Source organism: Molossus molossus, unplaced genomic scaffold (assembly GCF_014108415.1).
Source record: "Molossus molossus isolate mMolMol1 unplaced genomic scaffold, mMolMol1.p scaffold_m16_p_1, whole genome shotgun sequence".
In the NCBI taxonomy this organism is placed as follows: Eukaryota; Metazoa; Chordata; class Mammalia; order Chiroptera; family Molossidae; genus Molossus; species Molossus molossus.
In genome coordinates this window covers 105117085-105144590 of record NW_023425344.1, presented here as the reverse complement: position 1 = coordinate 105144590, position 27506 = coordinate 105117085, and the positions used below count along the sequence as shown (strand labels likewise).

Sequence of the window (27506 nt, the reverse complement as noted above, 5' to 3'; positions counted from 1 at the left end):
GTTTATTTCTGTGGTCTCTATTCTATTTCATTCATCTATATGCCTGTTCTTGTGCCAATATCAGGCTGTTTTGATTCTATGGTCTGGTAGTATAGCTTGATTATCAGGTAGTGCGATCCCTCCAACTTTGTTTTCTTTCTCAAGCATGCTGAGGCTATTCAGGTCTTCTGTGGTTCCACATAAACTTTTGAATTATTTCTTCTAGTTCTGTGAGATATGCCATTGGTATTTTAATAGGCATTGTGTTGAATCTGTAGATTGCTTTGAATAGTATGCACATTTTAATGTTAATATTTCCTTTCCTTGAACATGGTATATGCTTCCACTTATTTCTATCTTTTTCAATTTCTTTCTTCAGTATCTTATAATTTTCTGAGTCCAGGTTTTTAATCTCTTTGATTAAATTAATTCCTAAATACCTTTTTTTTTTTCTGTTGTAATAGTAAATGGGGTTGTTTTCTTAATTTCTCTCTATAATAGTTCATTATTGGTGAAAAAAATGCCACCAATTGCCCTGGCCGGTGTGGCTCAATTGCTTGAGCATTGTCCCATGCACCAAAAGGTTGCCAGTTTGATTCCCAGTTAGGGCACATACCCAGGTTGTGAGTTTGTTTCCCAGTAGGTATGCATGTGGAAAGCAGCCAACTGATGTTTCTCTTCCACGTTAATGTTTCTCTCTCCCTCTCCCTTCATAAAAAAAAAAATGCCACCAATTTCTGAATATTAATTTTGTATCCTACTACTTTGCTAAATTCATTTATTAGATCTAGTAATTTTTTGGTGAAGTCTCAGTCTCTTCAATAAATGGTATTGGAAAAATTGAACAGATAGATGCAAAAAAAAAAAAAATGAAACTTAGAATAACAACTAACACCATACACAAGAATAAACTCAAAATGGGTTAAAGACTTAAATGTAAGTTGCAAAGCCACAAAAATACTACAACAAAACATAGACAGTAAAATCTCAAATGAACATCCTCAGGCAAGGGAAATAAAAGAAAAAAATAAGCAAATGAACTGAATAGACACTTCTTTAAAGAGGATACACAGACGACCAATAGACATATGAATAAATGCTCAAAGTCATTAATCATCAGAGAAACGCAAATTAAAACCACAATGAGCCCTGGACAGTTTTTCTCAGTGGTTAGAGCATTGGCCTGCAGACTGAAGTGGCTCCAGTTCCATTCCCGGTCAAGGGCACTTACCTGGGTTGCAGGTTTGATCCCTGCCTTAGTCAGGGTCATGCAGGAGGCAACCAATCAATGTGAGACACATTGATGTTTCTTTTTCTCTCTCTCCCTCCATCCCTTCCACTCTATCTAAAAATCAATGGAAAAATATCCTTGGGTGAGGATTAACAAGATAAATAAATAATAAAACTTAAAAAAATAAAATAAAACCACAATGAAATATCACCTCACATCTGTCAGAATGGCTATTATTAAAAAATCAACAAACAACAAGTGTTGGTGAGGATGTGGAGAAAAGGGAACCCTAGTACAGTGTTGATGGGAATGCAGACTGGTGCAGCCACTGTGGAAAACGGTATGGAGTTTCCTAAAAAATTTAAAAACGGAACGGACTTAACAGTGATCCCAGTTTGGGAAATTTATCCAAAGTACCCTGAAATACAATTTCAAAAGAATATATGCACCCCTATGTTTATTGCAGCATTATTTATATAAGCCAAGATCTGGAAACAGCCCAAGTGCCCATCAGTAGATGAGTGGATAAAAAAGCTGTGGTACATTTACATTACACAATGAAATACTAAGCTACAGTGAAAAAAAAAAATCTCTTTTTAAAAATAATTTGAAAAATATGATTTGATTGATTTTTTAGAAAGAGAGGAAGGGAGAGAGAGATAGAAACATCCATGTGAAAGAAACATCAATTGGCTGCCTCCTGTACACCCCCTACTGGGGATCCAGCCCAAAACCTGGGCATGTGCCCTGACTGGAAATTGAACAGGGACCTTTTCAGTCCATGGGACAATGCTCAATTCACTGAGCCACACAGGCTGGGGGAAAAAAGGGAAATCTTACATTTTGTGACAGCATGGATGAACCTGGAGAGTATTATGCTTAAGTGAAATAAGCCAGTCAGAGAAAGACAAGTACTATATGACCTCACTTATATGTAAAATATAATGAACAAGGTTTAGATAGTTATAACTTTATTTACACACATTAAAATGAATTGTTCTTTGCTTTGAAACTTACAAATTTTTGAAATCCATATTCTTCATATTGTTCTATTTCTTCTCTTAATTCTTTAATAGTTTCTTCCCTGTCCTTCAGTCTTTTTAACAAAATATTTATTTTGATAGTTGTGTCATACACAGAAGTTGGCTCTTCCTCCATTTCAAAGAATTGCTGGGCGTTGGGGAGAGGGGCAGAGAAGCAGCATTAACCATCAGACACTCAGCTAGCACCACCAGAAACCATTTCTTGTTTTATTTAAGCTACTGTCTTGTAAGTTATTTTATTTTTGTAACTTGCACATGATTTTTAGTAAATATGTATATTGAACAATATGCTGTAGTATCATGGACTATAGCAGAGTATTATCCTATAAAACACAAAACAATATGATCTCTTACTCTGACTGCATCAGCCCTGCAAATAATAATAATACCCCTCAATAGTAAACTCACATGATGATTGTGAATGTCCTACTTCAATCTTCCTCTAAAGGAGGATGGCAAATATTTGAATATGTAAAAAAAAAAAAAAAAAAGAACTAAACTAATTTCCTCAGTGCTTTGGAATGGAAATGTAGAAAGAAGAAAGAAATGTTGTTTTTCTTTTTTTCTTCCTTTCTTTGTTTCTTTCTTTTCCATAGAAAAGGTTCCCTGACCTTTAATCTAGAGAAACTATGCTTCATTTGGAAACAGGAAACTGAGACCAGAGTAGAGCAACATGCATTAAAACAGAGGGTTTTATTACACAAAGCCGTGGATAAAGAACCATTAGGCATCCCATCTCTCTCTTCCTGCCCCCCTTTCCTCTTTCTCTCTGAGAATCAATAAAATTATAAATAAAACTTTTAAAGATTAAGAAAAAAAGAAGAACCGCCCTGGCCAGTTTGGCTCAGCAGTTGGAGCATTGGCCTGTGGACCAGAGAGTCCAGGGTTCGGTTCCCCTTAGGGGAGGGGCACATACCAAAAAAAAAAAAAAAAAGAACCACTAGGCATAAGAAAATAGTCTTCTGGATCCGTGTGCACAATCATTCTAGAATTATATAATTCTAAATTTCATATCTCTTCTCTCTGCATGAAAAAAAGATGGCTGTGTCTGTGCTTTACTTAAAAATCTGCCCTGGCCAGTTTGCTCAGCGGTTAGAGCGTCGGCCTGTGGTCCAGAGAGACCCAGGTTCGGTTCCAGCTAAGGGCGTGTGCCTTGCTTGCGGTTTGTCCCTGGTCCTGCTTGGTCGTGTGGGTGGCGGTCGCTCGATGTGTCCCTTTCACGTCGATGTTTCCTTTCTCTCTCTCTTCCTCTCTGTCCCTCCCACTCTATCCAAACAAAAAAATGGAAAAATGTCCTCGGGTAAGGATTAAAAAAAAAAAATCTAATAATCTGTTTTTTGATTACTCAAATATAATAGAAATTAACTCTTTAAAAATCCACTCAAATTAGTTTGAAATGAATTCTTATCCTATTAGTTGATACCATATAATGGCATTGTCCCTATTTTAGTTCACTTGAACTTGTATCTTGTCATTAACATTTTCCATAAATTTAATTCTTGATGGTTGTATAACTATCTTCTCTATAGAATGCCATCATTTATATAATGATTATATATTTTTTAAGTTTTCCATTATACTTAACCTTTATACATAAATCTTTGTCCACAATTCTGATTTTCTCTTGGCATATAGATTCCTAGAAGCAGAACTCCCAGCCAATGCACATACATGTTTTAATAGCCTTGATTCATTTTACAAAGTTATTTTTCTTTTTTAAAAGACTAATTTGTATTCTACCTTGAGGATGAGGGTATTTGTCTTACTATACTCCCTGAACCATCCTATATCGTTATTTTTTTAAGTCTTTCCTGTGACAATATATAAATATAGTATTTTGTTTTTGTTTTAACCAGCATCTTTTGATCACCATTTAAGGTGAATTTTTACATGATACTCACTATTTTTGTTTTATGTTCTGAAAATACTCGATTCTAATTATGTCCCCTTGATCTAGATCTTAACCCGTTTTATTAATTAGTTCTAATAGGTTCATTGGTTAGAGTATAAGTACCATTTCCTGATAGCCTTTTACAAGCATTTAGGCACTTCCCTATTTGGCATCATTACTCTGAAAAACTGTATCATAAAACCAAGACATGTAAGAAATGATTAGAAATTAAATGCCATTCCTTACTTCCAGCATATAAAAATCTCATTTTCAATGCTGACATACAAATCCATACTGTCTATTTTGTACTCTTAGGGGAATGACAGAAAAAAAGTAATTTTATTTTTATCATAGGTTCATTACTAATACATCTGGGCATATGCACATACAAGAAAGAGAGTGAAATCTGATCATATCTGCTAATATTCTTAATATTATATTTCAAAAAGTTAGACTTGCAAAGTAAAATTGCTCTATATTGCCCTGGCCAGTGTGGCTCAGTAGGTTGGAGCATGTCCCTTGTCCTGAAAGGTTGAGGGCTTGATTCCCAGTCAAGGGCACATACCTAGGTTACAGGTTTGAACCCTGGCCCTGGTTGGGGTTGTACCAGAGGCAACAAATCAATGTGTCTCTCTCACATTAATGTTTCTCTCTCTCTCTCTCTCTCTCTCTCTCTCTCTCTCCCCCCCCCTCTCCCTTCCATTCTATCTAAAAATCAATGGAAAAATATCCTCAGGTGAGGATTAATAAAGAACAGCATTGATTGTGTAGACCTATTCTTCCCATATATTCATACCTATGACTACAAATCAAACACTCTGCAGAGGCCACTAGTGCTCTGGGTGCTACCAGGCATCTCAAATTCAACAGAGTTCACTGTCATCTATTCTGCCCCCCCCCCCCATTAAAACAGCACACACCTGAAACCATTTTTCTGTCATTTTAAGTCCCACTACACCCTCACCAACTCACCAAATCTATTCAGTCCACTCCTAAATCTCTTTAGCCCACTCTCTCCTTCCCTGTTCCACTGCCATCGTTGTCCTTGCCTTGTTCCCCTGGGCTATTGTAACAGCCCGTTAGCTTGCCTCCCAGGGGCTCCTTTTGTGCTCTCCAACCAATCTCCACACTGTGGCCCCAAATGATCTTTCTAAAATGCAACTCTCCCCATCTCTCCCAGGCCAAAATCAAACTCCCTTAGCATGGTGCCCAAGACATCACCTTCACAATCTGCTGCCTAACCTGGCCACTAGCTCATGTTAGTCTTCTCTCCCGTCCAAACTGGGCATTGTATCAGTGCAGACACTCAGCATACAGTTTCTCAGACATACCATGTTGCCACAGGTCTCTATGCCCTCTCACTTGGAGGTCCTAGCCCACCTAACAAGCTACTACTTGTCAATCAAACAGAGTAGCACTAGAGTAGGTTAGTCTGGGCTGCAGACCAGCTCTGCAGTCACCTCGTAGCTTTGTGATCCTGAAGAAGTTTCTCGGACCCCCTGAATCTCAGTTTTATCATCTGTAAAATGAGACAAATAATAATAGTACCTGAATGATTGAGAATTAAACAGGATAATGCATGTAAACAATTTTGAATAGTGTCTACAATATACTCAGTTCCCAGTAAGTATTATATTTTAGCAATTATCAATGTTGTTAGTGTTTGTCATTTCAACGCGGATGTCACCTGCTCTGGGAAACATTAGTACCCCTCTCCCGCCCACCTGCCTTCCACCACTGTGTTCTTTCTATATCTTGTGCTGTTATTCTAGGATCACTTGTTTTTTATTTATTTATTTGCTTGCTAATTTTTATGTTCTGAATGTGATGGCTTTATTTTACCCTTAAAAAACAGCTCAAAATGCTTCTGACATGCTGGCCAAGTCATCTCCTTTAAAACATGGTCCAAACCACCCCTGGGAGCTCACTTAAAATCCCCCCAGGAGCTACGGCACAGCTCAGCCAGCCTACCTTTCGGATGGGCCCAACCTCGCTGGACTTTGGGACAGAGAGGGTCAGAGCTCTTCAGAACAACAAAAAGTGTCACTTCTGACATTTCATAAAGTCAATGTAAGGCCCAAACACACTGGTTTCATTCTCTTCCTCTCCAGAGACGTTTCTGATGTTTTAGTAGTGTTTATGGAACCAGCTGGTCTCACGACAAGATGAGCAGAAAGCCGGTTTATTTTCAAATCATGTCTTTGGTGTTTCTTATATCTTAAAGAATTCTCATGAAAGTGCTATGGCTTTTTTTTTTTTTTAACTTTTATATAACAACAAAATTTTTATAAAGGAAAGAAAGATAGGAGAAAAGCCAAAGCCAAAAAACAAAAACAAAACCCCCCCAATCCCAATCTAGCCTACTCTTACTCATCAAAGTTCCAGCCTCCCTTACACTTGGCAGCCTACAGGGGAGATAAGGGGTCGAGCCTGGCTTTTCTAGTATCCAGAGATCTGGTTAAATGTAGATGTGGCTGTGAAGGTATTTTTTTGAATGAGAGAAACATTTAAATCCATAGACCCAGTAAAGCAGATAGCCTTACATAATATGGGTGGGCCTCACCCAATCAGTTTAAGGCCTTCAGAGAAAGACTGGCGTCCCAGAGGAACAGGGGATGCTTGTCAGCAGACTTGAGTTGTAGCATCAACTCCTTCCTTGTCTTCGGCTTCCTGGCCTGCCTTACAGATTTCACATTTGTCAGCCACTATAATCACCTGGGCCAATTCCTTAACATCTCTCAATCTCTCTCTCTTTCTCCCTCTGGAGAATCTTAACTAACACAATATCTACATCTAAAGACTCTAAAGTTGCACCTATACCTTCAATTCCAAACCAGCACCCCAGTGTTGACTGTGGCCTATCTCCTTTCCATAGTATAACCCCCTCCCTGGGGCAGCAAGAAAACTGGCTCCTGTTATGCTGGGCGCACAGATGTATTGATTTGTGGAGCCTCCCTTCATGTATGGATCTGCTGACCACACTGTGTTACCGAGAGCTTGGCTTGAACGCAAGAGAAGAAGTGTGAGCAGTTCTTTGGTCTTTAAACTCACAATGGCAGAGTCATATACTTGTGAATTTAATTCCTTTGGTCCTTCAAGGAGAATTAATATTTGTATTTTAACTTTTCCTTTGGCATTTGAAAATGAGAAGGGATCAATATTCCCATCTGAGGAATAACTGTTCACTTTTTATTATTAGAATAATTCCATTCTATCTTTTGATATTATGGGCAAAACCTCTTGATAGACAATATCATACAACATAGCTGGAGAAAATCTGGGGTGAGAAATAGACTAAGGAATAAATTCTCAGTATTGGATACAAAGTGACTTTGAAGTTAAAGGTAAATAATGAACTCTTTTAACCCCATGCTGAGACTTTGGGGCTCCAGGGGTCTCCGGATCCCCAGAGGAGCAGTGGTTGGTATCGGGGTCTGCACCAGGAAGGGGCAGACAGGGCTCTCCTCTCCCCAGGGTTCAGACACACGCTTAGTTGATCACAGGCTAAATGGTTAAATTTAGTGACTTAAGAGATAAAGGAAAATCCAGGAATGCTGTTTTCCTTCCACGTGGAGTGACATCCACTCAATTATCTGATTATGATCTTGGAAGCAGGAGGTAGGTCACATCCCAGCCATCCCCATCCTTTCCCCTTTCCCCTTTCCCTTCGGTAGAAGCTGCGAGCATGCATTCTGCCCTGGCGGGAACAGACCTGCCCAGCCCCCGCGGCCCATGACGGGAGTCAAGTCTGCCCATTCCCGGGTCTGGCACAGGGTAGCCTGTTTTATCAGTAACACAGATTATCTCCATCTGCTGGCTCCCTGACTTTATTTGTCCAGAACCTGGGCGGAAAAGCAGGGAATTATTTAACGAGTATCATCAATGCTCCAAAAATATTTATCTTTCAAGTTTGCAAATCTGAGCATGTCGTGAAAACTGCTTGGAATTCTTTGATGTCTTCGAGATAAAATATTCATTTCTTAGCTTCACTTCTCACCACTTTCTCCAGCCCTCTTGCGTTCCAGACATACCCCCGCTGCCTGACTGGGTCTTGCACTTTAATGGTCTACACTACCTTCCCTCAGCTCACCAACTATTCATCATCCGTCATGGCTTACCTCAAGGATCATTTCCTCTTGAAAGTCTTCCTTAATTATCCTCCAACCCCCCAGGAAGACAGAGGCACCCATCAGGTGCAGACATCTACTGTGGCCTGCAGTTGTCGAGATTCTTATCCCTCCTGACCACTAGCTTATTATTTTCTGCTATAAAATCAGTCAATGAATGGATGAATCCATAATTGAGGGAATGATTAGTTAAAGCCCCGAGCCTTAGGCAGAGCTTTTGTTCTAGGAGTTTTTTACTAGAACTCATGATCTATTTCCAGTGCTGTTGTACAGGTCAAGTTCTCATGGCACCTTTCATGGTATTCAGCCCTTTGTCAACTGACATTTGCCAAATGCTTATGTGTATCAGGTTCTTGAGTAGCAGAGAACAAAGATGAATAAAACTCAGTCCACGGCCCACAAAATCAAGAAGTCTAATGTACGGACCAATCCATAAGTGAGTAATTGTGGTACAGTTCAGTGAGTCAGTCATCCAGGACAGGTAGCATTCCAGCAAGAAGGAACAAGATGTGAAAATTCCAGAGAGGTGACTAATAACTTGAAGTGCAGAAGAAGGCAGCACGCAGCTCATGATGCTGGAGGGTGAAGTCTTGGCCAAGAAGTAGAAAGAAAGAAAAGTGGAGAGATCTAAGGGCCTCTGGACCTTGCTAAGGCTCTAGATGTCATCCTTACAGACCTGGAGGAGATGCTGAAGGGTTTTAAACAAGGTGAGGATGTGATGGGATTTGTGTTTTGAAAAACCACTCACTTGACAGGGCAGACGATGGATTTAAGGAGACCAGAAGGTAATAACTACAGGCCAGGCAAGTAATGTTTTTTCTTGTTTATTTTGGAGGGCGAGGGAAGGGAGACAGGCAAGCATTGTTGACTACCTGAGCTAATTCAGTGGTGAGATAAAGAGGATGGATTTCAAAGGTACAAAACTGGCAGAAAGTGATGGCTCAACAGAAATTTAAGGGTGTATTTGTTATCTATGCCACAAACTTAGTGGTTTAAACTCATACATGCATTATCTCAGTGTCTGTGGGTCAGGAGTTCAGGCATGGCTTAGGTGAGTCCTTTGCTTAAAGTCTACAGGGCTGCAATCAAAGTATTCTTCAGGGCCATGGTCTCCATGGGGGCTCAACTCCAAGGACCTGCTTCTGCACTCACTCGGGTTGTTGGAAGAATTTGCACCCTCTGGCTGTAGGAGTGAGGGCTTCAGTTTCTTCCAATGGCTGCCCTCAGCTCCAGAAGCGTCCACAGTTCTTTACTCCCCAGATGTTGGGGGTCTCAGATGTGGCCTCCTGCTTCTTTTAAGCCAATGGAGGACAGATTGCAAGACTGGAGCTGCACTCTTCCCTCATGTAACCCTCATGCACCTTTGCTGTCTTTTATTGATCAGAAGCAGGTCCCTTGTTCCACCCACACTCCAGGAGACAAGGGAGGTGATCACACAGGGTGTGACCACCTGGAGGCAGGGGGTTGTGGTGTCCAGCACAGGGAGTGACTCCTAGCTTCCCAGTGGGGGAGACTGAATTTTGGTGCCACCAACTAAGGCCAAGAGACTCAGGAGAAAGGACAGAGTTAAGGGGAAGATGCTTTGTATGGTTGGGTCATAGTGAGTTTAGGGTGACTTCATAAGTTTTAGTCTTTTGCTGTTTCATCTAACCAGTTTTCTTTATCACTCTCTTTTCAACATAAAGGTATTTACAGGGCTCCAGGGGAGGGAATTCCTCACAATCCAGGAAGATGCCCCCTGCGCTTGGCACAAGTCTTGGTTTCATAAGTCAGAGTCCAGAAGAATGTGATGCTTTCTAAATACCAAAATGTAATGCTTAGGAATAATTGGGTTCGATCTCCAGTAAGGGTGTGTAAAGAAGGCAACTGATTGATGTTTCTGTCTCACATTGATGTTTCTCTCTCTGTCCCCTTTCCTCTCTCTGTAAAATCAATAAAAACATATTCTTGGATGAGGATTTAAAAAATAACAATTAATTAATTAATTAAAAATTATAAAACTGTATTGAGATACATAAGATTCACTTATGTAAATCAAGAAATATTCTTCAATAGGGAGATTGAATATTATAAATAATGCAAATTTCTTCCAAAATTTATAAATGGATTTCCAACCAGTTCAGTTGTATGTATATGTGTGTGTGTGTGTATATAAAAATATATATATACATATATATATGTATAAATTTATCTGGAAGAATAAAAAAGAGCAAAGATATTTTTGAAAAACTTAATGAAAACGACCTAAACTTACTAGATGTTAAAACATATTATAAAAGTAACAAATATAATTCTAAAAATTTTAAATGCATAAAAGCAATGGTGGGTCACAACACTGCATAGATAATGTTAACAAACAGCGACAAAATAGCACAAGCAGCCTTGAGATAAACTGTTATTGATATTTGATGAGTGCTAATTAAACTAGGAGGCTGTTAGATTGTGGTGTTTCTAATACCTTAGCAGCCTAACCAAACCAAAGCCAGTAAATGCCTGAAAGTTAAGAAATAAAAACCTGCCCAGCCAGTGTGGCTCAGTGGATGGAGTGTCCCCATGGACTAACGGGTCCCAGTTTGATTCCTAGTCAGGGTTTGTGCCCGGGTTGCGGGCTTAATCACTAGGGGACATACTGAAGACAGACAAGCACATTGATGTTTCTATCTCTCCCTTCCTCTCTCTCAAAAAAATCAATAATAAAAAATATATATATTTAAAAAAAAAGAAAGAAAGAAAAACCTAAGGACAACCAATCACAAACAGGCAACTAGGCTTTTCCAAATAAGGTAAATGCTTAAGCTACAGCCAATCAATGTTTCCTTGCTTTGCTCCTACCTTTTCTTTGGTTAAGTCCTTCCCACAGCACTATTGGTGGAGCACTCCTAACCACTTCCTGCTGGGCACTGATTCAAATAGATTTGTACTAAAAATCTCTTAAAATTTCTAATATGCCCAACTTGATTTATCTTTAAACATGAGGAAAACATCATAAATCAATAGAAAAAGAAAAAATATTCACTGAATGATGTTGGAAAATCCTTTAGTCATTTAAAACCTAGGAATATTCTCCCCTACTTTTTTTTTTTTTATTTTTTTATTTTTTTTTATTGATTAATTTTTGTTACAAATGATTCTCCTTTTTTCCCCCCACTGATTCCCCCCTCCCCCTTCCCTCCCTGCCCCTTCCCCCGATTGTTGTCCTTGTCCACTGTTCATGCATACATGCATATAAATTCTGTTGTTCATCCCTCTCTCACCTCCCCACTCCTTAGGTGATTGTCCTCAAACTGTTATGTTCATTATATTCCAGAAATCAGTGAGATCATATGAAATTTGTCTTTCTCTGTTTGGCTTGTTTCACTTAGGATGATACTTTCCAGGTCCCTCCATGTAGTCTCAAAGGATAAGAGATCTTTCTTTCTTACCGCTGCGTAGTACTCCATTGTGTATATGTACCACAGCTTTTTAATCCATTCGTCTACTGATGGGCACTTGGGCTGTTTCCAGATCTTAGCGATTGTAAATAGTGCTGCTACAAAGATGGGGGTACATATATTCTTTCTGATTGGTGTTTTATGCTTCGTAGGGTATATTCCTAGAAGTGGGATCACTGGGTCAAATGGGAGATCAATTTTTAATTCTTTGAGGTGACACCATATTGTTTTCCATAGTGGCTGCACCAGTCTGCATTCCCACCAACAGTGTACTAGAGTCCCCTTTTCTCCACACCCTCGCCAACACTTGTTGTTTGATGATTTGTTGATGGCGGCCATTCTGACAGGTGTGAGGTGATACCTCATTGTTGTTTTGATTTGCATCTCTCTGATGATTAGTGATGATGAACATTTCTTCATATGTCTCTTAGCCATTTGTATGTCCTGTTTGGAGAGGTGTCTATTTAGTTCCTCTGCCCATTTTTTAATTGGATTCTTTGTCTTCCTTTTGTGGAGTTGTATGAGCACTCTATATGTATTGGAAATTAACCCCTTATCTGATATATCATTGGCAATTATGCTCTCCCATACAGTGGGTAGCCTTTCCGTTTTGATGATTGTATCTTTCGCTGTGCAGAAGCTTTTGAGTTTGATGTAGTCCCATGTGTTCATTTTCTCCTTTGTTTCTATTGCCTTAGGTGATGTGTCAGTAAAAATTCTGCTGCGTATGATATCTGAGATTTTGTTGCCCACAGTCTCCTGTAGGATTTTTATGGATTCATGAGTCACATTTAAGTCTTTTATCCATTTTGAGTTTATTTTGGTATAGGGTGTAAGTTGATGGTCTAGTTTCATTTTTCGGCAAGTAGCTGTCCAATTTCTCCCCTACTTTTACTTCTCTAGTTTTTCCAAGATTTTTATAAGCTCTTAAATCCCTTTATTAAATCCTTGTGTTTGGCAAGATGGCGGCGTAGGTAAACGCAGTATCGCGTCCTCCCACAACCACATCAAAGTTACAACTAAACTACAGAACAACCATCATTCAAAACCACCTAAAATAGAGCTGAATGGAAGTCCTACAACTACGGAATTAAAGAAGCAGCCACATCGAGACTGGTAGGAGGGGCGGAGGCGGAGGGGCTGGTCCCACACCCACGTGTGGTAGATAAAAATCAGGAGGACAGCTCAGCTGGGAAGGTCCTCCCTGAAGACTGAGGGGTCCTCGTCCCACATCAGGTGACCTGCTCAGGGTTCCAGTGCCAGGAAGAGAAGTCCCCATAACTTCTGGCTGTAAAACCAGCGGGAACTAAGGCTCAGGGAGGCTGAGGTGGCTGGAGCCCAGGCAGCTCCTCTTAAAGGACCCGCACACAGACTTATCAGACTCTAAGCTTGGAGGGGAGGCAGCCCGAGGGGTGCCGGAGACATACAGGGAAGAACTGAGCTGTTTGGCATCACAGCAAGGGCTGGAGAAGGGGCTTTCTCCAGGACAGACGTGCTGTCAGAGGCCTTTGTTCCTTTGGTGAGTCCTTCCCTGGGGTGGCAGACAGCCCCCATATCTGGGACTCCAGCAACCTGGCTCACACTGGTTGCCCCACCCTGGTGATTCCCTGAGGCCCTGCCCCACCCAACTTGCAGGCCCACCCAAGCTGTTGCCAGTTGCTTAACCATAGGATTGGCCTGTCTTGGATCCTGCTTCAGGTTTTCTTAAATTCTTTCAAACAAGCAGCATGTGGTCTCAGATAGCCCCATACCTCTTGTTCAGTAATACACAGAAACAAACACAATGAGGCAGCCAAAATGAGGAGACAAAGAAACAGGTCCCAAATGAAAGAACAGAACAAAACTCCAGGAAAAGAACTAAGTGAAATGAAGATAAGCAACCTAACAGATGCTGAGTTCAAAATACTGCTTATAAGAATGCTCAATGAACTTAGTGAGGGCCTCAAGAGCATTAAAAAGGACCAGTCAGAAACGAAGGAAGCACTAACTGAAATAAAGAATAATTTACACAGATTCAATAGTAGAGTAGGTAAAGCCAAGAAGCAAACCATCGATTTGGAATACAAGAAAGCAAAAAACACCCAATCAGAACAGCAACCAGAAAAAAGAATCCAAAAAAGTGAGGATAGTGTAAGGAGCCTCTGGGACAACTTCAAGGGTGCCAACATTCGCATCTTGGGGATGCCAGAAGGAGAAGAGCGAGAGCAAGAAATCGAAAACCTATTTGAAACAATAATGGCAGAAAACTTTCCTAACTTCGTGAAGGAAACAGACATACAAGTCCAGGAAGCACAAAATGTCCCAAACAAGATGAACCCCAAGAGGCCCACACCAAGACACATCATCATCAAAATGCAAAAGGTTCAAGACAAAGAGAGAATCTTAAAAGCAGCAAGAGAAAAGCAGTTAGTTACCTACCAGGGAGTTCCCACAAGGCTGTCAGCTGATTTCTCAAAAGAAATTTTGCAGGCCAGAAGGGAGTGTCAAGAAATATTCAGAGTGATGAAAAGCAAGAACCTACAACCAAGATTTACTCTATCCTGCAAAGATGTCATTTAGAATTGGTGGCCATATAAAGACTTTCCCAAACAAGAAAAAGCTAAAGGAGTTCATCACCACCAAACTGCTATTATATAAAATGTTGAAGGGTCTTTTTGAAGAAAAAGATAAAATATATGAACAAACAAAATGGCAATGAATACATATCTATCGGTAATGGAATCTACAAACAAAATGAACAGGCAGAAAGGAAACATTCTCATAGATATAACATTTTGTTGGTTGCCAGATGGGAGCGGGGTTGGGGGAATGGGTGAAAAAGGTGAAGGGATTAAGAAGAACAAATTGGTTGCTAGACTGACAAACCTCGAAGAGAAGGGGGTTGGGGGTAGGAAGAAATAAACCAAATAACTTACATGCACAACCAATGGACACAGACAACAGTGTGGGAAAAGGAGGGAGGGGGGTGGGAATGGGGAGGAGGGAGTCAATGGGGGAGAAATGAGGAACATCTGTAATACATTCAACAATAAAGATTTTAAAAAATTAAATTAAAAAAATAAAAGAAAGTGTAAAAAAATAAATAAAATAAAAAAATAAATCCTTGTGTTTGAAATACCTGGAGTATTTTCTGTTTTCTTATCTGAATCTGAGCTGATACACTTCTAGAAAAATATTTTCTTTTATCTGTAAATGTAAATGATACTATAATATCATGCAAGAAATAGTTTTTGAAGTTAAATGGACTTAAGACACTTGCTCCATAGCTGAAAAAGTACTTGTACTTGTAGCCTTAGCTGGACTCCAGGGGGCAGCAGAGAGTTATTTACACTTAAAAGTTACATCAACCAAAAGTGTACACTTTGGTTGTTTTTTCAAAACTCTTCTGTTCTTTCTTATGACTAAGCCTTAATGAACTGGGTAGCCAGGATGAGGAAGGCTCTCTGAGGTCATGCCAAAAATCCAAAGCAAAGATTCAAATAATCACTTTTGTATCATTAAAACAATTCTTAAATCAGATAAACAAATAACCACAACTAATATACTGTTGGCTAAGCATACTTAACCAGCACATGTTTACAAAAAATTGATGACTATAAAGCACTTAATCATTTTAGGACTTTCTACCCATAGAAGTATAAAAAGTATATATAAAGAGCTATAGTCACTTATTCAGCCACATTTTTAGAACATTTGACACACATTGGAAGTACATCAGTGTCCCAGAAATGGTTGAAGACAGAAGACAATGAAAGCATGTTCAAAAATTTATGAAATTCTGACTTACCCTCCCACTGTAAACAACAAAAATTCTGGATAAGATAGGTAAGATGCACCCATAAGCCAACAAAGTAAGGGACACTGAGGCCAACCTTAAGTGAATGTAGAGATCCAGAGAAGTGTGAACAACAGTGAAGTGTGAAGACTGAAGCTGGCCCAATCCAGGGCATTGCTAAACCAGTGCATTGCTAAGCCAGGTAAACCTGAACTTTGGTTTACACCCCTTTACAGGGCACAGACAGGAGACGTCACTTAGGTCCTCCTCAGCATGTCAGTTCTAAGTGAGGTTGAGACACCTAAGGCCACTCCTTCGGTGTAAGAACAAACTAGAAGTAACTGCCTTGAACTCTGTACCCCTCTCACTCCAGTGAAAGTGAAATTGTCTCTGTCTGGAAACTTGGCTCCAAGTATAGGTGGGGAAGAAATCTCTTCTGAGTTTTATAAGCACAAGATGGCCCACACACTTTTGTGGCCCAAATGTATACCTCCGGGTGTTCTAAAACACCTCATGCTGAGAATTAGATTAAAGTGGTCACAGATCCAGGAGTCTCACAAAGGCAAACATAAATATTCTCTACTGTAACTCACTTAGTTGTTTTTCTCATCCGAGGATATTTTTCCATTGCTTTTTAGATAGAGTGGAAGGGAGGGAGGAAGAGAAAAGCATTGATGTGAGAGAGGCACCCAGGCTGGTTGTCTCCCACACAACCCCAACCAGGGCTGGGGATTGAACCTGCAGCCCAGGTACGTGCTATTGACCAGGAATTGAACCCACGACCCTTTGGTCTGTGGGCCAATGTTCTAACCATTGAGCAACTGGCCAGGGCTACTATAACTCACTTCTATTCCAGGCCTCAAAGAATTCTTACAAAAATGTGAGTTCACAAAAATCATGAAACCCTAAAGTAAAAGACATATCATGAGTGACAGCCAGCACTTATCAGACCCTCACAGGTGGAAGTTATGAAAATTGTGAAGCACAGAATACAAATCAGGATATTTAAATATGTTTATAGAAATAACCACACTGAAATTGTGGGCAAAGAGCAAGAACAATAAACACAAAAGTTAAATAACCAAGCACAGAGCGTCAAATAGAATTCCTGGTCATAAAAAACATAAGTGATATTTAAAAACTCAGTGAAAATGGTTAAAATGGTAATAAAAATATGTAGTGGGGTTTAAAATATAGGATTATAATATAGGACAGTAACAAGTTGTATATTATTAAGCCTATATTCCAACAAATTTTTTTAAAAATATTTTTTCTTTATTAATTTTAGAGAGAGAGGAAGGAAGAGGGAGAGAGAGATAGAAACACTAACATTGACTGACCGCCTCCTGCATGTCTCCCACTGGGGATCGGGCCTACAACCTGGGTGTGTGCTCTCACCAAGAATCAAACCAGCGACCTCTTGCTGCTTGGGTCGACGCTCAACCAGTAAGCCACAATGGCTGGGCAATTTTTTTTAGTTTAAATGAAACAGACAAGGCCCTGGACAAATATCTCACTATCTGACTCAAAAGGAATAGGAAATCCAGAGTCTTGTAATCTTTAAGGAAATTGACTAAGTCCAAAATATGTCAATCAATCAATTTCTCCAGGCCCAGCTGGTTCCTCTTGCAGTCTTAAATATTTAAAGAAGAAAATTTTCTAATCTCACACAATTGCTCCTAAGGAACAAAAATGGGCATAACATCCCCAGCTCGTTGTGTGAAGCTGCCACAACCCTGATACCAAACACAATAAGGACAGGAAAAAAAATGAAGGAAGAAAGAAAGTATAAATCACCTCACTGATAAGTGTAGATTTAAAATATTGACACACTAAATTCAATGACATGGTTTTTTTAAAAAGCCCTGGCCAGGTAGCTTAGTTGGTTAGAGCATTGTCCTCATATAACAAGGCTGTGGGTTCAGTACCCAGTCAGGACACATACAAGAATCAACCAATGAATGCATAAATAAGTGAGACAACAAATTGGTGTTTCTCTCTCTCTTTCTAAGATCAATTTTTTAAATTAATTAAAAAAAGACATATCGCCCTGGCCAGTTTGGCTCAGCGGTTAGAGTGTCGGCCTGTGGTCCAGAGAGACCACACCGGGTTCGGTTCTAGCTAAGGGCATGTACCTTGGTTGTGGTTTATCCTCAGCCCTAGTTGGGTCATGCGGGCGGCAGCCACTTGACGTGTCCCTTTCACGTCGATTTTTCTCTCTCTCTCTCTCTTCCTCTCTCTCCCTCCCACTCTATCTGAACAAAAAAAATGGAAAAATGTCCTCAGGTGAGGATAAAACAACAACAACAACAACAAAAAAAACCCAAAAAAGATATATCATGACCAAGTTGGGCTTATACAAATAAGGTTGATTCAACATTACAAAATCAATTAATTTTACCACATTATTAATTATGAATAGGTTAAGAAAAAAATTATATGGCCTTTCAGTAGATGCATACAACTCACATTTTATAAAATTGAAATGCATGCATGATTTTTAAAAAGAGTCTCTTAGCAAAAGAAATAGCTGGAGAGTATCGACCGCAAGTATTATGCGTAACATTGAAACACTGTATTCGTTTCCTGTAAGATTAGATATAAAATAAGTATGCTTACTGTCATCACTTTCATGAAATTACTGATATTTGATATTTTTGGCTTCAAAAATGTCAATATGATAAGGTTCAACATAGTAAAATTTTATAATAATGACTTAAGGGCTCTTTATCATATCTAAAATCTGCAAGAAGGAGACAGAAAGCTATATACCTAAATACTAAGATAGGATAATTAAGGGGCAGAAAAAGATACCAACACCAAGAAATGACATGAATATGTAAAAGTGTTTGTTTGTTTAGCAAATGCTCAGTGTCAGGTGCCAGGCAGTCTCTAAGTGCTGCACAAAGATCAGTGCATTTCATCCTCAGAACAGGCCTATGAGGTGGTACTTTTGTGATCCTCATTTGACAGATAAGGAAACTGAGGCAGAGAGATTCAGTGCTTTGCCTGAGGTCACATAGCAAATAAGTGGCAGGGTCAGAATTTGAACCTACGTAGTCTGACTCCGGAGTCCTTTTCTGAAACATCTACTATGCTAACAGCACAAAGCTACAACTGTGCTGCCAGGACCGGAGAGAAGTAATCTATCCGACAAATGTAATTAAGAAATTGCTTGTTGGTGTGAGCAATTTCCAACTCTCTATTTATTGCTGCATAACACAGCTCCCCAAACCTATCAGCATAAACAACTATTTGTTATGCTCACGAATGTGGTGGGGCAGGGCATTAGGACAGGCACGGCAGATGGCTTATCTCTGCTCCATAATGTCTGGACAGGAAGAATGAATGGCTAGGGACTGAATGTCCTCAAGGCTGGGCTCAGCTGGACCTGTGGACCCAGTAGCCCATGTTACCCTTAAAATAGTTAGGGTTTCTCACACCATGGCAGCTGGAACCAGAGAGGAGAATCCAGAGGGCAAACATTCCCAAAGCATAAGGATGTATTTGCAAAGCTTCTTTTGACCTGGACTCCAAAGTGTGCAGCGTCCATTCCTCCACATTCTGTGCTTAGGACAAGTCACTGGGTCCAGCCTGGATTTAGGGGAGGAGCAAACTATCATTGCAGAGGAGCAGGTACATGGAAGAGAGTGTCGAGGCCACCTTTGGAAACACAGTTGGCCGCAGACTCGGAGATTGTTGGCAGAGCAATCGGTCCTGGATTAGATATTTTCAGCTGCAAGTGTTTGGACAGCCAACTGACGGTGGCTCAAACAATCAGGGGGGGTTATTATCTGATGAAATAAGAAGGCCAGAGGTAGGGCAAATCCAGAGTTATTTCAGTTGCTCAGTGATGTCATCAACGACCCCATAACTTTCTACTCTTCCACCCTTCGTACAACCAAAGTGTCGCAGTCCTGGGTTCTAGGTTGGCTGCAGCAATTCAAAGCATCAGAAGGATACATAACAAGGTCAAATAAAGAAAAAGAAGGGTGTTTCTTCCCTTGAGTCTCTTTCAGCTGGAGAAAACAACCTGCTCCCCAAATGTCACAGCCAAATTACCATCAGGTGCGATTGGTCAGGGACCTGACCTTGCCCCTGCTTATGCTGAAAAGGCAGATAAGAATGAAAGGATCTAGCAGTGAGAAGGGCTTCTGCTAACGAAAAAAAAAAAAAAAGAGGAGAGAGAATGACTGTTGAGTGGCCAGTATCTGTCACAAGTGTAGGCAGCTGCCCATTCATCTTGCGATTCTTAGTTGATTGCTAATTGCGTACCAGGCGCACTGCTAAGAGGCAGGGCGCAGCGGTGAATAAGGCAGGCAACTTCCCCACCCTGATAGGGCTTACCGCCTGGCTCAGAACAGAGACATGTAACAAGTAATTACATAATTAAACACAAATGTGTTAAGTGCTATCCAAAGAAGTATGTAATCAATGAACAATTTGCTGTAAATAAAACATATTTTTTTATGGGAGCATATCGAAATGAAAGAAAAAATTAATAACTAATAAAAGGAGCACAAGGTCTTTACTAAGCCTAAAAAGTAGTCATTGAAAACCATGAATGATTCCCTCACATAGGAGAGTGAAGCGCCAGTCTGGCAGATAAGTGTCCTCGCCATTAGAAAGTTACTCCCCCAAGCGTCAGACCACACACTGGGATTTACTAGGGACCCAATGCACTCACTCTCTTAAGATGATCTGACCTTCTATCCAACTGCATGCTCACCAAGCAAACTGGATTACTTCATCACCTGCCCAGGGACTTTGGATACCAGATTGGCATTCTCCAGTCTCTGGAAAGTTTTATCTGCCACCATAAAGTGATATTTTGTTAAATTTAATGTAAGCATGAACAATCTTATGCCCTCATCAGGGACCTGAAAGTTAGAAAATTGATCTTCAAAGGTAAAAACTGTGGATGACAAAAGGGGTTCTATGGAAAGTAACCTCACAAGGTGATCTGATCACAGATTCCTAACTGGGAAGTTCATGGTGGGTAGTCACGCCCCAGGTTTATAACTTTCTAGTAAAGGGTTTATCTTTGCCTTAAGCAAGGCCTGTCCATTGCTTCTGTGCATCTAGGTTAACACACCTTTGAAGTAAGCTGTAATCACCCTCAAGAGAGCTCAAAGCCTTATTAAGTATCCTGTAAGCCAATCCCCACCTTGCTTTCTCCCATCTCCAGGTAACATTCCTCACATTCCCCCTTAATTTTAAATGCATAAAAGGAGCTGTAAAAATGGTTATTCTGCAGAGCATTTGAGATCTTGCTCCCTGGCATATGTCATCAGTTTTGCTCAAGTAAACTCTTATAAAAATTGTCTACAGGTTTGAACTTTTTAATGTTGATATGACTTAGACTAAGAAGCCATAGCGAGCCTCACTCTGTGCACTTCCAATATATAAAGTCGGTCCTGCCCAGGACGGCACTAAAACCCACCTTGTACATTCCTCGGATAACAGCTATAGCATCCGCCAACTGCTGATTGCAGCATTTCCTTATGTTAACCTCATTCTGCAAACCAAAAATAAGTACAGTGAGCACTATAATATTTTCCCCAAAACAACTCTTAACACCTACCAGGGAGGAGCTCAGTATAAAACCATTCAAATCATCACAGTGTCTTAAGAACTTCATTTTATAATCATTTCTCCTATGCTACAGCAATTACAACACATTCCATTTTTACTTACACTTAACCAAAAGCAATAGTGAGTCCATATGGATAAAATAAATACAGATAATTTGAAGATTTTATTCCACTTTACATATCAAAGTCTTTTTAGTGTCTTCCTAGAACTGCTTTTAAAAGCAGTAAAATCTCCCAGCTATTGTGGCTCAGTGGATTGAGCATCCTGCCATGGACTGAGAGGTTCCCGTTAGATTCCCAGTCAGGGCACATGCCCAGGTTGCCAGCTCGATACCCAGTAGGGGGCGTGCAGGAGGCAGCCAATGGATGTTTCTCTCTCACATCAATGTTTCTATCTCTCTCCCTTACTCTCTCTCTCTAAAAAAATCAATAAAAATGTATTTTCTAAAAACTGAAAAAAATAGAAGTAGTAAAATCTATTCACAATTCATATCCTCTTCTGGTCCTACTTTTTCTGATCCGTGGTCAGATGCGTTATCCACTGTGCTACTGGCCTACCCAGGTGGTCCTTCTACATTTTGAATAAAATATTCCCAGGAAAAGAAATCTAGAGCCACCAATCCATAAACTACTTATTTTCTGATGAATCAAATTATTTGACCATATCTGTTTAGGATAAGAATGAAGAATAGTACATTTAGAAAAATACCCTTGATTCTGATACTAACTCTATTCCAGCATGGAGTGTAAACCACAGTAGGTTTCTAGTTAAACAGAATTGAATTTCAATATCATTGTGCCATTTACTACTATCTGTCTGCCCTTAAGCAGTGACTTGACCTTGGCAGCTCAGTTTCTATTTGTAGATCAGAGATAATAGCATTTCCATTTTAGGATTGTTAAGGAACTTAAAGAGGAAACACATTTAAAAGGCTTAGTATGCCCCTGGCCGGTTTGGCTCAGCGGTTAGAGCGTCGGTCTGCGGTCCCGAGAGACCGGGTTCGGTTCCCGCTAAGGGCATGTACCTCGGTTGCAATTTGTTCCCGGCCCTGGTTGGTCGTGCAGGTGACAGCCACTCGATATGTCCCTTTCACATCGATGTCTCTCTCTCTCTCTCTCTCTCTCTCTCTCTCTTTCCCTCCCTCCCTCCCTCCCACTCTATCTGTACAAAAAATGGAAAAATGTCCTCAGGTGAGGATGAAAAAAGAAAAAAAGAAATAAATAAAAATAAAAGGCTTAATATGGTACTTAGATGGTGTGGTCAACAATAAACAGGAGATGGGATTTTTGTTTTATAACAGAGTACTAAGAGTGATGCTTACTCATAATGGACAGATAAATATGCTAATCTGACCAAAGATTTCAAGAAATTCCTCAAAGCAGCAGAGTCTTTCTTCATACCTTTGGCTCCCAATGAGCCATTAAAGCACAAATAAGATAATACAAAATTGTGGCTAAGATCCAGCTCTGGATCATCAAACTGTCTGGCCTGGGGCCTAAACTCAGCAGTTTCAAACTGGTGATCTTGAGCAAGTTAATCAACTTTTCTGTGCCTCAGTTTCCTCTTCTATAAAAGGGGGATAATAATGGTACCTACTTCATAAGGTTAGTGTGAGGATTAAATTTTTATACCAGGTGCTTAGAAAAGTTCCTGACACAAAATGAAGCTACATGTATTAACTAGCTATACATAGCCCTGTGAAGCCATTATATGGGACACAACATATACAAATTAAGTTGCCCTCAAAAGTTGCTAAGTTCAAAACCATAGTATATACGTATCTAAAGAAGGAAATGAGAAAACTTGTACCTGTTGATAATGTCTTTCTACTGCTAGGATCCTGTCATGTAGAGCAGTAAAGAGACTGTAAGACTCCTCTTTAAGACGGTCTTCAAACTTCAACTGAAGCAATTCTTTCACGAACCCAAAATCTACCTGAAGAGATTTAATAGTCTAAAAATAGAACAACATACATTATTGCAGAGAGTAAGGATCTTCTGTGCTAAGATTTCAACAGCATGCCTGGATCTGGACATTAACCGGGGTACCTGGTCAGGGGGTTGTCTTGCCTTTTAAGATACCTGTCAAATACTGTGTATATTGGGAACTCTAATGAATCTGCTAAAGGAATATAAACTAATGGAATAAGGGAGAAGAGGTTCTTAGCCATTTACTCTCATATAGAATAAAACGCCTGTGCTAACAATGATCCTTTGTCATACCTCAAAGGATAGAATTTTCATGATGTGATTTTTAGATCAGAAAATATGGACAAAATTGACATTTGTTATGAATGCACTAGCCAACCACTAATATAACCAGTGTGTTGATTAATTACCATCTGTGATCATCAAAACACAATGTATTTTCGTTGCCCGCCATCCATTCAAAATGTATTCCTAGGCCATCTGCCCCTGCCCTGAGTGAAAACTTGACACAATTAGGACTTTTTGTTCATTCTTGGAAACAGAAAGTCCTACTGTCACTCAAATCACAGCCTCAAAGTAGCATTTGGAATATGACCACTATTGAAACCAGACAATGAAGGGGTCCGGGCTGCCTGTCACTACTTGAGTCAATTAAGCAGAGACAAGGTGGAATTGTATATGAGCATTGATTCCAACATTGCTGGCAGTATGGGAGAGCAACCAGGTCATTCCCGAAAAATCTGCTCTCCTCTTCCTGCATATCTGGATGCTTATGTTGGGTATTACATGGGGAAGTAGACAAAGGAAATAACAATGGGTATGTAATGCGGGCTGGGGAATGTGGGTTGGGGGCTACGAAGGCTTTTCTCCAGGGCACCACCTCCAAGACTCCAAGGTTGTCAGTCTTTCTATGATGTGGGGGTGGGGTAAAGAATGGACTGCATTCCCAGTGTAAGCTCCCAGGGTGTACAGCTCCCAGCCAGGTCAGAATGGGCTTTCTTTAATCAAAACAAATCAATCATCATTAACAGAACAAGGGTGCTTAACATTTCTTATAACTATGGCTAGTGCCCAAATATGATTAGTTCTCTGTTATTCCATTATCCTGTCCTGCTCCTTTCACTATGAGTTGATATGACCACTTTGAATTCATTCATAGGTAAGAAAGACTTCTCCCTGTACTCCAGGCAGTAGTTGGCAGCTGCCTGTCTTCAAGAAAGAGTATGATTCACTCTTGAGCTCTCTCCTCTCTTACCTCTCCCCCCACACTCTAGCTGCTATGTCTCTAACATGGACAAGGCAGAAGGAATAAAGGAGCATGGCTGGTCCTACCTAGTGGGGTGGCTTCACCCAGGACTGGCAGGTCAAGAGAACTAACTCATCTTCCCCTGAGCACTGACATAGCTTCTCTAGAGATTCTCATTGCTGGGCCCTCTCTTGTGCCAGGATGCTTTCTCCTGTGGATGCAGACTGACCTAAGCAGATGCTTCTCTACTCTGGTGAACATTGTTGCTCCTTTCTCGGGCCCTATGAATCTGGAGTTCTCCTTTTTTCCTGTCCCTGCTATTGGGGTCCTCTGTCCTTCTAGATTGCTCTTCTGGATAAGACCCAGAATGATGCCACTTTAGTTAGCATTCTCTCTCTCTCTCTCTCTCTCTCTCTCTCTCTCTCTCAGACCACATATGGTCCATGGAAAACAATCACACATTCCTCACCTTAATCACTTCTGAAGTGTAGACTGATTCCAACCTAGCCACTCTGTCTTCTTGTCACAGCCCAGTTTAGTTTCCTTACACGTAGATCAAGACCTCTGTGTCTTCCAATAGCAGCTACCATCTCAAGTTCCACAGAGGCTGCCTTCCTAGCTGTCAGTTGAGGAAGATCACTTCTGCTACCCTCTCCCCACAAAGAGCATGGCAAGTGTTTTCTAAAGAAACCACTTCAGCAATTTTTCCTCTTCATTTCCTGATCCCCTTTTTTATTACCTTTGATCTGATTCAAGAGCTAAGCGTCACCGATCTGATGTGCAACACTCCCTTTGCAAATTCTACAAATGGGATCTAACGCACACTCACTTTGGAATTTGATACATGGTGTACCAGCATCCTAGGAAGAATCTCATTTAGTGTTCTCCTACTCTGTGCTGCATTTCTTTTTGCAGGTGAGAACATCAAGGCTTCGAGAGGTTAAGTGACTAGTCCAATACTTTTTGGCTGGTAAGTGGAAGGCTCGGATTTGAACTGACACTGACTCATATTCCTTTCTTTTTACATCATGCTATCAACTTATAAAGGGTACAATGTTGAGGAATCATTAAAAAATATATCCTAGAGCAAGTGAAGCCTTGGGAAACTCCTGCCCTTTCTAGCGTGGCTAAGTTGGTTGGGTATCATCCAATGTACCAAAAGGTTGCTGGCTCGATTCCTTGTCAGAGTACCTGCCCAGGCTGAATCCCTGGTAGGAGGTGTGCAGGAGGCACACCTGATTGATGTTTATCTTTTTCTCTCTTCCTTCCTCTCTCTCTAAAAATAAATTTTAAAATATTTTTTGAAATATATGAATGAATGAATGAATGAATAAATAAATAAATAAATAAAAGAAACTGCTTAATTTGCAGGAACAAGCAGAGATGACTTTGCCTATACGGACTGCTTGTTCTGAAGAAAGGAGGCACAGGGATTCTGGTATAGTCAAACAAACTCCTGCTGGACCACAGACTCCCATAGCTACTATAAACTCTAGATTTAACATGACCAAAACACAACCAACAACTCGAAGACGCTGGAGAATAATGAGGAAGGAAGTGGCGAGGGAGAGGAGAAGGGAGAAGTAAAGTGGTAGATAGAGCATGTGAACTGCACCTTTAAGAAGGTCCCCAAAAGCTGCCATATAACATTTCTATCTAAATTCTACAGATCAGAACTCAGGTATTTGGATATCCCTAGTTTCAAGGGAATAGAGTTATAAAAATTTCCTAAAGTCGTTAAAAAGTCAGCAAATTGGCAAGTATGTAGGAAAAGAGACAGCCTCAGAAGTTATTAGTGGGAGTGTACACAGGTGCAATCTCTATGCAGGGCAATTTGGCAATAGCCTTCAAAATGACTAATGCATACATCCTCTGACTCAGAAACTCCATTTTTAAGAATTTACATCACAGATATACTGGCATATGAGTATGTACAGAATTATCACAGTAAAAAATTTGAAATGACCAAAATGTCCATCAATTGAGGAATAGCTAAATCGATGATGCATTTTGTGATATGATGTACTTGTGAAATAGATGAGGAAACCCAATTACCAAAATGGAATTATTTTCAAGTTCTATTGTTAAGTGAAAAAACAGAAACAAAGCACACAAGAGTATTTATAGTAGTAGTATGTTACCCCATCTTACAGTTTTATTGGTTAGGGATTTTAATAATAACCCTTGATATCTGATAGATATGAAATGTTCTGTTTCTCTACAATTAAAAAGGTCCAAAGGAACCATTTGACAAAACTGTGTGTTGGGTAACACAGTTATTCATTATATTATTCTGTACATCCTCCAATTTTTTAAAAGTATCATATGTAGAAAATGTTCACAGATGTCAAAAGAATTCCAAAGAGAGTAACAAAACACCTTGCTAAACAACATATATAATAAGCACAACATAAATATAAGTAGTGGCTCATATCAACAATTTTTAAGAGCACAACTGTCATCTAATTCAGTTTATAAAATATACTAATATTTAAATTTTTATTTTATTTTTTAATAAATTGTTTATTTATTTATTCATTGATTCTTTTTCTTTATTGTTTTTAGAGAGAGAGGAAGGGAAAGAGAGAGAGATAGAAACATCAATAAGAGAGAACATTGATTGACTGCCTCTGGCATGCCCCCCACTGGGGATTGGGCCCACAACATGGGCATGTGCCCTGATTGGGAATAGAACTGGTGACCTCTTGGTACATGGGTTGATGCTCAATCACTGAGCCACACCGGCTGGGCTAAAATTTTTTAATCATTTGAATTGTGTTAAGGAAACACACAAAGGCAATTAATACTTATAAAAATTATCTCAGGAGTTTCAAATTAATCCAGATTTACCTGTACTAGCTTTTGTGTAGATAAGCTTAATTCTTTTAATGGCAAGATTTCACTGGAATCTGTCTGAGTAGCGTGGTCTGTGCTGAAAAAGCCAACTTTCAAATCATCTGATATGGTAAGTCTGCAAAAGAAAAGGAGGGAGATTAAATGTGCTTTATGTAGTAGATATTTCCTCAAAATATATATATTAGTGAGTATATTTTTGTATAAGTCATATTATGTCTTAAATATTCAAAGGGATTGGTAAAATGAGGAAACCTCTGAATTATCTGCTGATAATTTAAGTTTTACCAGGAGGCTGTTGGATTATCTAATTTTCTGGACTGTGGCATTTTGCTCCACTGATACTCATTTCCATTCTCTGAGATATTGTTGTCATAGTAATTATCTAATTTAGTAATATTAATAAG

The 27506-nt window shown here is 39.8% G+C and overlaps 1 protein-coding gene across 1 annotated transcript in view; it reads right to left on the bottom strand.

Annotated features, from left to right (window-relative positions):
- Nucleotides 1–27506, bottom strand: part of CUNH10orf67 (chromosome unknown C10orf67 homolog) — a 118528-nt gene that overhangs the window by 73548 nt on the left and 17474 nt on the right. Inside the window, exons 2-5 of the mRNA XM_036270082.1 lie at nucleotides 27097–27217; nucleotides 22882–23025; nucleotides 20921–20995; nucleotides 2228–2380 (exon numbers count right to left, since the gene is read on the bottom strand). Coding sequence (XP_036125975.1) covers nucleotides 2228–2380; nucleotides 20921–20995; nucleotides 22882–23025; nucleotides 27097–27217 — 493 coding nt within the window. The remainder of the gene's footprint in view (nucleotides 1–2227; nucleotides 2381–20920; nucleotides 20996–22881; nucleotides 23026–27096; nucleotides 27218–27506) is intronic.